Source organism: Dendroctonus ponderosae, unplaced genomic scaffold (genome assembly GCF_020466585.1).
Source record: "Dendroctonus ponderosae isolate FM_Combo_2020 unplaced genomic scaffold, Dpon_F_20191213v2 Dpon_F_20191213_1, whole genome shotgun sequence".
Classification (NCBI taxonomy): Eukaryota; Metazoa; Arthropoda; class Insecta; order Coleoptera; family Curculionidae; genus Dendroctonus; species Dendroctonus ponderosae.
Genome location: NW_026017110.1, coordinates 44,001,519 through 44,015,279, shown reverse-complemented (window position 1 = coordinate 44,015,279; position 13,761 = coordinate 44,001,519). Strand labels below are relative to the sequence as shown.

General features: G+C 32.5%; 1 protein-coding gene and 1 long non-coding RNA gene across 5 annotated transcripts in view; both read left to right on the top strand.

The window, feature by feature from the left end:
• The window catches only part of LOC109540684 (flocculation protein FLO11-like), a 12,346-nt gene extending 5,734 nt beyond the window's left edge, over window positions 1–6,612 (top strand). For 2 of the 4 annotated variants that reach the window (XM_048670413.1, XM_048670412.1), the window contains 8 exons: window positions 163–243; window positions 528–605; window positions 888–965; window positions 1,241–1,318; window positions 1,390–1,467; window positions 2,219–2,333; window positions 5,557–5,625; window positions 6,246–6,612. In XM_048670413.1, the coding sequence (XP_048526370.1) occupies window positions 163–243; window positions 528–605; window positions 888–965; window positions 1,241–1,318; window positions 1,390–1,467; window positions 2,219–2,325 (500 nt within the window). In that variant the 3' untranslated portion in view covers window positions 2,326–2,333; window positions 5,557–5,625; window positions 6,246–6,612. The remainder of the gene's footprint in view (window positions 1–162; window positions 244–527; window positions 606–887; window positions 966–1,240; window positions 1,319–1,389; window positions 1,468–2,218; window positions 2,334–5,556; window positions 5,626–6,245) is intronic. The other 2 variants (XM_048670415.1, XM_048670414.1) reach the window with 2 other exon arrangements.
• A 394-nt stretch (window positions 6,613–7,006) lies between these two features.
• Window positions 7,007–9,756, top strand: LOC125505756. The gene is made up of 2 exons (XR_007282377.1): window positions 7,007–8,213; window positions 9,575–9,756. It is a non-coding gene; the product is annotated as an uncharacterized LOC125505756 (long non-coding RNA).
• The last annotated feature ends 4,005 nt before the right edge of the window (window positions 9,757–13,761 follow it).

Below are 13,761 nucleotides of genomic sequence, written 5' to 3'. Positions count from 1 at the left end.
TTATCTCTGATGTACGGAATTGTGAAATGTAGGCATTCATTCAAGGGATTGTTTAGGGCTGGGGGATTAGCTTTGCCGATTTTTATATTTGGTTTCCTTCGTGAATTACTCGATAGAATTGAAATTTGTGATACCATTAATTCCTTCTGTTTGTTACAAAAGTGGAAGCCAAAACGAAAAAGTCTTCAAGAACCCCCAAACCCGGCCTTTTGCACAGTTCCTACGAGACATCAACTCTGCCAGGTAATTCGGAATAGGTGGTTATGCAAGTATATTTTGATGCAGCATTGCGACCACTGGGAAGGTCCAAGTAATATATTATTTTCCTAGTGCACCTTCCGGATAGACTTGGACATGTTTGATTGTCTATTTTTCTCCTTAAGCAAGCTTTTTTTCGCTCTATAATAAGTGGATATTTAAAGGTTCCTCCTCCAAAATTCAGACAGATTACTTCTCTCTTTTATGAATAGCTCGATAGACATGAAAATTGTAATATTATTAATTTTACTTATTTGTGATTAAAATAGAAGCCAAAAAGAAAAAGGTTTCAAGAACTACCAAACCCAGAATTTGGCACAGTGCTTACGAGACATCTACGCTACCAGGTAATTTGGAATAGTTGATTTTGCATGTATATATTGATGCAGCACTGCGTGCGATTACTGGTAAGGTCCAAGTAACATGTAATTTTCCTTTTTCCTCATGGACCTTCTGAAATTTTTGATGTTTCTATTTTTTCTCCAAACCAACCTGTTATCGCTAGGTGATAGATGAATACTAAAAGTTTCTCCTCCAAAATTCAGACAGTTGATTTTTCTCTTCTGCAAGTGACTCGTTAGCAAGAAAATTGTAATATTACTAATATGCTCTGTGTGAAAAACAAATAGGAGCCAAAAAGACAAAGTCTTCAACCACTACCAAACCCGGCCATTTGCACGGTTCCTACAAGACTTCTTCGCTACCGGGTAATTTAAACTAGTTGCCTTTACAAATATATTTTGATGCAATATTGCGATTACTGGGAAGGTCCAAGTAAAATTTAATTTTCCTTATGCACCTGCCGAAAATATTTTGGAAACTTTGATGTTTTTATTTTTTGTTTAAACAACCTTTTACCGCTCCGTAATAGACGTATATTAAAAATGTGTCCTCCAAAGTTCAGATCGGTGACTTTTCTTTATCGTAAATAACTAGAGAGAAATGAAAAATTACTAATTTGGTCTGTTTGTGACAAAAATAGCAGCCAAAAAAAATAAGTCTTCAAAAACTACGAAATCCGGACATTTGCCGAGTTCCCACAAGACATCTACGAAATCAGGTAATTTGTAAATTAATCGGTAGAAATGATAATTGTTATATTATCAATTTGCTTTGCTCTGTTTATGACAGGAGCCAAGAAGAAGAAGCCAACAAAATCTACCAAATCCAAACATTTGCACATTATCATCATTGCATCTAGGATACCAGGTAATGTTTTGCAAGTGAATATTGACCTTGTTATAGTTTTGTATGTAAGTTGGTTAACCCAATTTTAAATATTTTGATTCTGTTAGAATTTGGAAGTTTTTAGACCTTCATTGATCTAAAAATTTAGCTACAATTGAAAACCCGCCACCTGCAGGTTCATTCCTATCAATCCTATTAATGAATACAATTGTATTAAATAAATGAAGCATGCAATATCAAAATAACAACTTATTGGCTTAAAAGGAAAATTGTTCAATACTGCATTCTTTGAACGGTATATTTTTTAAATAATATCCTAGTAATGACAAAATTGCACAATTTTTGAGTACTCAGTTCAGAAGTGATTGGAGAAAAGCTGCTAATAAAATAAACATAATTTTTTATTTCAAAAAACGTTATTTATAGTATAGTTTTACGTTCATAAAGGAGCACTTATCACCTGTCGAGTTTAGGAATTTTTGTTTTCTTTTTCGTTATTGAGTATTTACTCTATAGTGACAAATTTTGACTTTAGCTATGATTTCGCCCTAATTATTCTTCTACATTTTTTGCTACATTACGCCAATGTCTCTACGCCTTGTAAATCTCTTTAATTCTCTGTCCAAGTAGACCTCTATTTTTTTGTTTGTAGCAGCTTAGATTGAGAAGCTGGCTAGCTAGCTAAGGTAGAACCTTAACAATCTTCAAGTTCTCAGAGTTTCCTCTGCGCTGGTCATTATGGCAAATGACCCTACCCATTTATTTGTTCCAGGTCCTGAAATAAAACCCAAACAAGTTCTTATTGACGCCAAAGAGCTTCCTTGCAATGATGACAACAGTCGACGAGACCGCAATGGCGAATGTCGAATAATTGCTTAGTAGTTCAGGAAAGTACAAAAAATATGAAATTTTTACTGTAAATCGACATTGAATTAAAAGTTAAAAGTGATATGAAACCGTTCAGAATATAATTCCAGATTTACCGAATTATAGTTTGGTTAAATTTTGGTTGGACTAGCATCTAGGAGATTTTAATAAATTTTTACGAAAACTAATATTTCCAACTGGGCTCAACAAAGCTTTATATTTTTGTATCTCATATTTTGCTACTCGTTTCTTTGTAGATAGAACATCAGTTATGTAACTTATCAAATGGAAACAATTTTGAAACGGGTTTTCGCCTGCACAACTAATTCATATAATGATTTCAGCAACGGAATTGAAACCCTATCTATTAGCGTAAATGCATATTATTTGTACTGGAAGGTACAGGGCTATTTTGATTTTATGTATTTCATACGCATATTTTTTACTTTACTTTAATTAATTAAATTAAAAGACAATTAAATTGCAAGCACTGAAACGACTCTGAATAACAACATTCGATATGCATAAACTTAATAAAAAGAAATACATACTATATGTACCATTCTCTTATACATGTATACTATACTACTACTAATATGTTTATTAAAGCCCATATGGTTTATAGAAAGCAAATACTAGTTGAAAAAAAGCAACGAGCAATATCAATAAATTATCAGTCAGTCGCTTTGATATTGTCTATAAGATGGAATCAAAGACAATAGTCTGAGGGCGGAAACAGCAAGAGGCCTCTGAAACGTTTTTTAAAGAAGGGGTGGTTTCTAATCACATATAATGGATTTGATCGGTGTCAAAATGACTTGAAATGCGCTCCAATCTCGACAGTCAGCTGGAGTCAGGCTAAATTTGCGCTCGCACACAATACGCGCGGATACGAGTGCTAATTACTTGAGTATTAGTGTTAATTGACAATCCCAATGTAAAACTGCTTGTTAAACCCAATGTAGAAACGTAGAGAAAACTGGAAAACCAACTAATGAAATGGGCCGTGGCTAAATTAAATAAATGTAAATTAAGGAATGCATATCCAACAGTAGACTCAAAATGGCTATGGATAAATATATGTGCGAGTTAGATATACAGGGTGTTCCGTAAATATGTTAAAATATTGTAACAACGTGTTCTTCTAGTAATTTTAGAGGGGGGTCTTCCTGAGAATTTTTTTAATTTGAAGTCTCGCTTTTGAGATATTTGATCTCTAAAATGGCGGAAAATACTAGTTTTTGTTGTTTTCCTTTAAAACGGTTAAACATGGAAAATTCAACTTTGGTATACATTATAAGCTAATTGAGTGCCATTTTATGATAGTGGTCCGTGGTTCAGTTTGGTTTTATACAGGGTAGAAATGTGGACCCCTACTTTTGTTTGTCTGCACTTAAACTTTTCTCGACATAATTTTTTTAATTAGCACAAGTTATTTACCAACTTTTTTATCTCTTATTGTTTTCCCCTAAGACCACTAGTTTGCCCGCAAAAAATAAAATCCTTTTCTTTGCCGTTCTCAAAATGTGTAAGAAATTCAGTTCATTTTTTAAAATCTGATAACGTTTTCATATAACAATTTTGGTACTCATTATTAGTTGATTTCTAACAACCTAAATTCTTTTTCTAAATTGTGTATTTTGGTTCAGATTACAATTATTAAGTTTGAATACATTTTACTTATGTTAATAATAACATGGTAACAATTTGCTCAACGATATAAACAAACCAAATTAAAGTTATATAACCATTATAATGTTAACTTAGCAGCTGTTCAAATCGGTCACCTTGAAATTCTTGGCATAATCGCAGTATTTTAATGAAATTAAAATTTACACTCCGTAAAGTTTGCACTGAAGTTCTTATTTCGTTAGAAATATTAAATATTCTCTCCTGAAGTCCTTCGATTGTATCCACTTTTGTTGAATATACCGTATTTTTTAAATGGCCTCAGAAGTGAAAATCAAGCGCGTTTAAATCGGTAGATCTAGGAGACGAGTTTATAGGAGCTTCTTGACCCCTCCCAATCCAACGGCTTGAAAAGTTTTGATGAAGCCGAAACAAACTAGTGTCCTTATGAAAAAATAATTAGAGATAAAAAAGTTGATAAATAACATGTAGTAATTAAAAAAAATATGTTGATTAAAGTTCAAGTGCACACAAAAAAGTTCTGAACAAAAAAAAAGTGGAAATTCCATATTTATACCCTGTATAAAAGTAAACTGAACTACAGAACACTACCATAGAATGGCACTCAATTAACTTATAATATGTATCAAAATTGAATTTTCTGTGTTTAACCGTTTTAAAGAAAAACAACGAAAACTAATACTTTTTGCCATTTTGGAGATCAAATATCTAAAAAATGAGACCTCGAATTAAAAAACATGTCAGGAAGACCCCCTCTAAAATGACTGGCAGAACACGCTGTTAAAATATTTTAACATATTTACGGAACACCCTGTTACGTAAATAAACTGACTAGCGCCGTACATAAACTGACTTTCCCCAGGGAAATTTATTTTCAATTACCTTTAAGAATTAGGCAGTTCGGGAATTAGTTGAATAGTGAAAAATGTTAGTTTTAAATGTACGAAAAAGGAACTTGAGTTTGATTGTGGTTCTTGCCTAGTTTTGGACGTATTTTCGATATTTTTTTCCTGGCGTTTACTTTTGAAGTTTTAGGCAGTATAATACTGAACCGTCTTCACTTCTCAATGCATCTTATCTCAATGCATCTTATCCTTTGCAATTCCTAATATAGAAACGATAAATATTTTCTGCGTTTTGCATTATTACATCTTACTTAATAAAATCCATAGTTTATTTTGAAATCCCTTTTCCTTCTATGGTAAGAATAAATAAAGTAAGGAAATTTACAAAATTAAAGATTAGTACCAAAACTGATCATTGATTCAAAGAGTCATTTCAACAAAAAAATATATAATGATTTTGATTATGTCTAGAAGTCTGGACCAAATTTAAGGTGCCTTATTCAACCTGAAACATGCCGAGCAGTTTTTATGCAGCAGCAACATTTCAGACTTTTCAACTTTGACTTTCTGATTTTGAGTTTAAAAATGGCGATAGTAAGTTTATTATGCGCCTTGAACAACCTGTTCTTGGTTCGGACTAAGTGGACATATGTTCAATGCGGCTTCGAAAATCCAGTCAGTTATTCGACTTGTTTCATATCAAATGGAAGTATGATGAAGTTCACAATAGTTATTTTTTGCTTCACAGTGTTTATTATGCAAACAGACGGAAGAAAGACCAGACATAGAACTACCACCGAAAGAAATCCTTTACCAGGTAATACTGAACATCTTTTGATACTGATACTTGAGAATTTTTATACTTTTATAAAAATTGAATCTCAAAAGATTGTCTGTCCTAAATTGTTCTAATGACGCAAAACACACATCAAGACCTTTTTAATGCCAGTTTATATACACAATTCTAAGACTATTGGCTATTATTTTTAAGTTCATATTTTAACAAAATCAACGTTGTTATAATTACTTAATGTGTGTCATTTCCAACTTTCCTTCTAATATGCTTTTGTAATTTGCCTTCGTGCTATTTAAGTCATTAACTGCCTAACTGATACAACCCGCAAATATTCTTTCAATATATTTTGCATCTTATCTTTTGTTCTTCAAATGCTTATCTATCAATACTGCTATTCAATATAACGATTGATCCGAGTCGGCTTGTATTTAGTTGGCAATCCATAATTTGGTAAATAACATAAAAGCGTTTGTTATTACTAACCTTGAAGAACTTGAACTACAACTTTTCAGGCTTCTCGAATTATTGAATTAATTTAATTCAAAATTCAATAATTTCGAAATAAAATTTGAAGATTATTCTAATCTGAAGGTCTATAAGTTTTATTGATTCCAGTTACTTATAAAATGTATGCATTTCAGTAATAACAACCACCAATGGAAATAGAGAATTACTTGTTGGCATCAACCCTATGTCCTGCCGTATAGTTAATCAGCTACGAGACAGCAGTGGGAGGTGTCGAGAAATCGCTAAGTAGTTCAATAAAATGCGGACAATATGGAATTGTTGGAATTTACATAAAAATTGAGATAAGACGTATATCAGTTAAATCCTAATAATTACATATTTACCTAATGCCTATGAAAGTTAATGAAAATGTTTCTTACTTATAACCATTTTTAACATTGATAACTGCATCCCGGTTGGTTGTATCAATTTCGCTAATAATTAAAATTTCCTTCTGGACGTTATTAAATAAAATTTTCCACTTATTCAATAAATCCTTTATCCGTGGTTTAATTTTAAACCCCTTTCCTTCTATAATAAGAGTCAATCAACCCAGCGAATCTGCAAAACAATATATAAGTGCAAAAACTTTATTTTACTCTAAGACACTGTTGATGGGTTCAATGGAAACAGTGTTAAAGCGGTTTTTTGACAAGAAAACGATCATCTGTTTGATCATGTCTGGAAGCCTGGACCAAATTCGAGGCATTATTCAATCTGAAACATGCCGAACGGTTTTTATATAGCAGCTTTGCAGGCTTTTCAACTTGCCAACACGAGAAACGGAAATTTAAGTTTTAATTGAAAAAACCCAAGCAGAAAAAATTAAAAACAAACTGATGAAATTGTGGATAACCAAACGTATTTTTTAACTGAAAAATAAAAAAATCGACATCCCTCTGTGGACTTTTCGGTGAAAATTAACATTTTGCATGCGGGTTTTTTGAACTCAATGCATTATTTTTGACTTAGTCGACGACGACTAAACAAGCTCTTCAAAATGTCCATAGACAGCGGTTGGTTCCTTAATTAATAAAAAAGAAACATTTAAAATGAACAAATAATTAAAAAATTTTGATTATTTCGTACCAAAAGCTTTCAGCCAGTTTTTAAATAGTTTGATAAATTCCTGGCTTCCTTGTTATTAAAATGATGTGGATTCGAGGCATTTTGAGAAAATTTTGAATCGAAAAATTGTTTGAGTTATGTCGACCCTCACCAGATGCACTATGCATATACAGGGTGATAAAGATGATAATTGCAAAATATCGTCGGGTAGAGATGATCGCTGATCGTGATCGCTCAAAACACACTTAAAATGAACAAAAAATGTGGACAATTTTGGATGTGAATCTTTAAGCAAGTTCCTAAATCAGGTTTTTGCATTCGTCGCTTCCTGGTCATAAAAATTATGTGAAATTTGAGTTATTTGGAGAAAATTGCAACTTGAAAATAAATCGACTTTGATAATGAAACTTTGAAATGCGGGATATTTGAGCTCAATGAATTGTTTCCGATTTGAGAAGCTTGCCAATATGTATTCGAAATGTCTTCGGATAAAGATTTTGCTCACTTAAAACAAACTTAAAATGAAAAAAAAATCCGATTTTTTTGGATCTCAAACTTTTAGTGTGTTTTTAAAACAGTTCATTGCGTTTTTTGTTTCCAACTGATTAAAATGATGTGCAGTTTAAATCAACCTACACCTCTCAAACTTTTATTTTCCTTGAAGTCTTAGTTTTTGCATCCTTTAAATTCCTATTGGCACATGGCCATGTGCTGATTTTTTATTTCTTCCAACTTACTTTCGGTCTCTTTCTTCGAAAATCTTCGAAATAATTTAATGTTTCTATTTTTTTCGCCTTGACCAACCTGTTTATAGTATAGTTAAGGTAATAGATGGATCTATAAAGGTTTCTTCTCCTAAATTCAGACAGTTGATTTGTCTGTTCCGTTAAATAACTTGTTGGAAATGAAAATTGTTATGTTATTAATTTGCTTTGCTCTGTTTGTGACAATGCCAGAAGCCAAAAAAAGAAAGCCTACAGCGACTACCGGACCCGAACATTTGCTCACTTCGTCTGAGACATCGATGTTACCAGGTAATTTGGAAAGCTGATTTTCAATGTATATATTGATGCTGCTTCGCGATTACTGAAAAGGTCTAATTAAAACGTCTTTACTAGTGCTCCTTCCGGAAAGACTCCGATGTTTTCATGTTTCTATTTTTCGCCTTAAACAACCGTTTTTTGCAACGTAATGGGTGGATATTTCAAGGTTTATCCTACAAAATTCAGACAGTTGATTTTTCTTCCGTAAATGGCTAGATAGAAATGAAAATTGAACGCGCTTTGAACAACCTGTTCTTGGTTCAGTTTAAGAGGACATAAATTTAGTGCTGCTTGAAAAGCACAGTCAGCTGTTTGACTTATTTTATATAGAATTTAATCGCCATAAAGTTGATAATACTCATTGTTTACTTCACCCTATTTTTGTGCAAACAGGCGGAAGAAAGACAAGACATGGAACTACCACCAAAACTCTCCAAATACTCTAGTAGAAAGTAATATTGAACAGCTTTTGCTATTAATACTTTAGTAAATTCAAGTTTACAAAAGATAGTGTTTTTTCCATAGTTATCCACTTCTGAAAGCATTTCCATAATATATTCCATTTCCATTTCCTAATATTATTAGGATGTGTTTCTCTATTTTACCAAATATATTAAAGCGATGCGCTGTTGATTGATAGGATACCGAACACCCTATCAATATAGGTAGTCAGTGTCCCAAAATAAGCAATATTTTTTTTCAAGTCCATCAAATGATCTTGTTTAGAAATTGTCACAACATATTGATATAAATAGTTGAAACAGGTATTCGAAAAGACATAAAGTAACTTTAGAAAGCTGATTTACACTTTATAATGTTATGAGATCTATATAAACAAATTAATTTTTTTTAACTTAAATTAAATGACGCACCACATACATAGCAATTTTTTGGGTATTGGATATCAAGGTATATGTAATAATACCGCTTTCTTAAATAATAATAACTGTGTCAGTTCCAACTTTTCTTTTGATATAATTTTCTGACATGTCTTCATCGTATTAAAAAAAGTCTGAAATGCCTGTCTAACGGAAAATACTTGTAGATGTATAAAATATGTTTTTTATTTATTTTTTTAAGATATATCGATCAAGTGATTTCGATATAACGAATGATCCGATTATGTTCGATGGTAATTAATATTTTTAATATTATCCTTGAAAAAGTTGGTAATTAATTACAGCTTTTTAATCTTCTAACATTATTGAATTAATTCAGTTCAAGCGTCAATAAAATTCAATTGTTTCGAATTAACATGTGCAGATTATTATAATCTGAAAACTACAGGTTCAGCAAGAATATTTTTCTAGTAAATTAAGTATTTCCCTCAGTTCCACTGGTTCCAATTTTAGTTGTGACAACGTTCTATCCTCTACATAAGAGTTTCGAAGTATTTACCAGCAAACCGATTGCCTGCCTTAACACGACTCAACGACGAGACAGCAATGGGAAATGCCACGACATCGATAAATAGCTCAAGAAAACGCGACAAATATAGAATTGTTGGAGTGTATATAAAAATTGAGTTAAAAAGTATATTATTTAGATCCCAATAATTACATATTTACCAACAGCCTTGAGAATTGAATGAAAATAGCTCTTAACTAATATTTATTATTGTTGCCATCGATCGATGGCTTTATAGAAGCAAATTTTTCACTTACTTAATAAAACTTACTTAATAAAATCCATAGTTTATTTTGAAATCCCTTTTCCTTCTATGGTAAGAATAAATAAAGTAAAGAAATTTACAAAATTAAAGATTAGTACCAAAACTGATCATTGATTCAAAGAGTCATTGCAACAAAAAATATACAATGATTTTGATTATGTCTAGAAGTGTGGACCGAATTTAAGTCGCCTTATTCAACCTGAAACATGCCGAGCAGTTTTTATGCAGCAGCAACATTTCAGACTTTTCAACTTTGACTTTCTGATTTTGAGTTTAAAAATGGCGATAATAAGTTTTAATTGAAAAAAACCTCAATATGGTTCAAGAAAGGAAAACTGAAAAACAAATTTTTAATTTAAGTTAATTATAGAGGGTGGCTCAAAATTGGCGTCATTCCTCTGGAGGTGTCGTCTGGGGTGTCTTAAGAGTACAGAAAAAATAGTTAAAAAAATGAAATGTTATAGATCAGAAGGATGGCAACAATGTTTTTCAAGGTAATCTGCCTAATTAACATTACGTAAATACCTGTTCGTTCATAATTTTTAAAAACTCCGTTAGCCATGGATAAAAATGAAGCAAAGAAAATGAAATAGACAATAACATGCGTTGCGGATAGGATAACGGTGTCACCTTGTGGTCAGTGCTGCGACAAAACAGACCCCCGAGTTCTGCCATCTTTTTGGGACAAATGAGTGATATACCTAAATCGGTCACAACTGTCATCCGAAACCCCCTGTTAAAGGTTATGTATCATTCATTTAATATTATTGATCCAATAAAATACACTTCTTTCGTTAAAACACAAGAAGTGTTCCCAAGAGCAAGAAGTCCTGTCCGTTTCACTCCAAACATCTTCGTGTCCCAATCACTTTGAGTCTGGGCTCCTATTTTGAGCAGCTTCTCGTGTTCCGTTAATTAACTGCTGCTCCATTTGAACCGGTCGTCAGAAGACCAGAGATTTAATGTGTTCTAGTGTCATGTGCATATTACATACATGGTAGGAATATAGGCCCTTCCTCGGGGAAGTTATCGGGACAATTAACTATGCGGTGTTTGAGAAAGTGCAGTTGTTGTGCAATGCTTCAAGTACTCCTGGAAGGCTCAGCAATAATCTCCAATACCTGTTTCTTTAGGTCTGGAAACCGAGCACCTTTAGATTGTCCACTAGCTGCGTCCATTTCGGGCTACTGGTCTTGTGTGTAGCTCTTTGCTGGTGTAAGTTCTTACCGCTTCTGCTATGTTACTGTGGCATTTCCCTATAACTAATCGCATATTCGCAAATTCGCTGTTGGTTTACATTTCGTGAAAGGAGCTTCAAAATAAACCACAGTTTGACAAATCCTCTCTACCTCTAACTATCTGTTAATGACAAAAAACATCATTGCCGCCTTGACTTTTCATCAAAAAATTGTTGAAGAGTACTTTTTTAATATAAAAAATTTTCGTAATAGGACAAAAAAATTGCAATTTTTCTTTTCGAATGTTTAAGTATTCCAATAGGCTTCCAATCAAACGTGGCACCTCTTGAAAATAATGCTTAATAACAAAGTTGAAATTCGATCTTTAATTGTTAATATCTTGCTAAAATTTTCGAAAAAAATATTTTCTATATTTTTCTCGTACTCTCTAAGTGGGTCCCTATATACCTTTAGAAGCAATGACGCCAATTTCGAATCACCCTGTATGTAACGAATATATTACGCTGTGAATAGTTGAAGTGGAAGCAAACACCTCAATTAAAAAATTCAAGTTAGAATTTTGACTTATTGTTAACGTAGCTAGAAAAGAGGATATCAGTGAAAGAAAGCACAATAACCTAAAAAATGAACGGTACATAGCTAGAGGGAAAAGCTGTCATACGTAAATACACGCACATTAAACCGTTGCTTGTTTGACCTAAGAAAATTTATTTTCACAAAATAAGTATTAAAAAGATATAGTAAAACTTTAATAGTTCAAAGTTCCACGAAAATATTAAAACAATAATCAACAAATACTTTATCATACGAATATCGCTCTATAAAATGTACACAGCTGTACGTTTCCAAACTACAACTACAACCCTGGTTGCCATCTACACTACACATTGCTGTCCCGATCCAGATCGCTGAAATTCCCTTGAACCACGATTTTTCTTCAAAACCAAAAAAAAAAACATTTAGTGGCTTAAATTTAGAAGAATACCTGTAAATCTGGTGCAATAATCTGGTAAATATTTACAATCAATTAATAATAAGCACGTATGGATTTTCAGTCATCTAGGTGCTGTTATACTCATATTATGTCTACTTACAATATTACGGTATATTCAATAATGCATAAAAAAATAATTAAATAAAAAAATAAATAAATCTTGATCTGGACCACTTACCGCCTGACGGGCAGGGGACGGCAAAAACTGGGAATAGTCGGATGGATCCTGGCAACTGAAATTCCCTAATACGAATCGTTGGGCAAAAATCTTTTCTTTAATGTCTTAAATTTGGAAAAATACCGCGAAATATAAACTGGTAGGCTAGTACCACTTGCAACCTCTTAAGGCGCTATCCGCTAGACCATCACAAAATAATAAATGTGACATACCTTTAGGCACCTATGGATTCTGGGGTATTATTAACTTTAAAAACAGCAAACATTTTAACTTACAGCAGAAAAGCATTGATAATTGATATCTTAGCTTCGAAGATAATTAAAGGTGTGTTCGCAACAGAACACCACAAATTTGCCTAATAAGGAAATCTGACGATTTAATTATTAATGTTTAAAAACTGAGCCAGAAAATACTAAACAAACCACGCGACACAAAACCTGTAGTTCACAGGAGAACGACATTTAGCTACCATTTATCCTGTACAAATTCATGTAAAAACAGTTTACCAAAAAAAAGATCGAGTAAATGTATAAAAACGGCTAGAAATGATTTTAAATTAGTTTTACAAAAATAAATTAAAAACATTGAAAAACCCAATACAGAATCCAGAATCTCCCTCGTCGTTTCTCGTCGAATAAATATGACACGCAACAATATCATAAAATACAAATCAACAATATGAGACTAAAAGTTCTACACCTACATGGCAACCGGGGACAAAGTAATGCCAAACTTACCCAAAGCTGCCTCGTGCCACCTGGAAAGAAAGAAGAAAATGAAAAAAAAACAGCCGAAAATCTAAAGCGAATTTACTTGAAAATGAGCAAAGCAAAGAGAGAAATATAAAGAATGCATAAAACATCAATTTCTTTTGGTAAACCTAAAATCAGTTCGAGCTAAGAGATTTACAGATAGAGAAGAGAAACTTACCAGTTTTCTGCAAGCTGGTGCTCCATCCACAATTTTTTTCCGATTAATCCTCCAATCCTCAAAACTCCACTTTATTGGCACCAAATCACTCTATATATATCCCGGTTAGACACCAGGATCAAAGCAGTAAGAACTTACCACTTACTTCGTTCGTTGCTCGTAAGAAACTAAACATTTGCTCTGCGTTTGGAAAAAATTCATGCGATATGAACTCAACCACAGAGTCAATCAAAGACTTCAATCTGAAACTTTTTAACGCAATATATCTTTTGTTTTTCAAATGTACCTGTATATTAATACATCATTAGATAAACAATTTACAAAGTTAGAAATTTGCATTTACACTTTAAGTTGTGAAATCAACCGTTGTCAAAGTATAATTTATTTTATTTAAAAATTTCAAAAAGTTGCTACATTTTGTAAGGTGGCTATGGAAGTCAATAAATAAGTGTCGCACCCCTTTCAAAAATGTTGATCAAAAGCGACAATTTTACATACATGTTTGCTGAGCTCATATTTGTCAAAATAAATTTATGTTAAAAAATAGGATCTATTCAAAACTACTT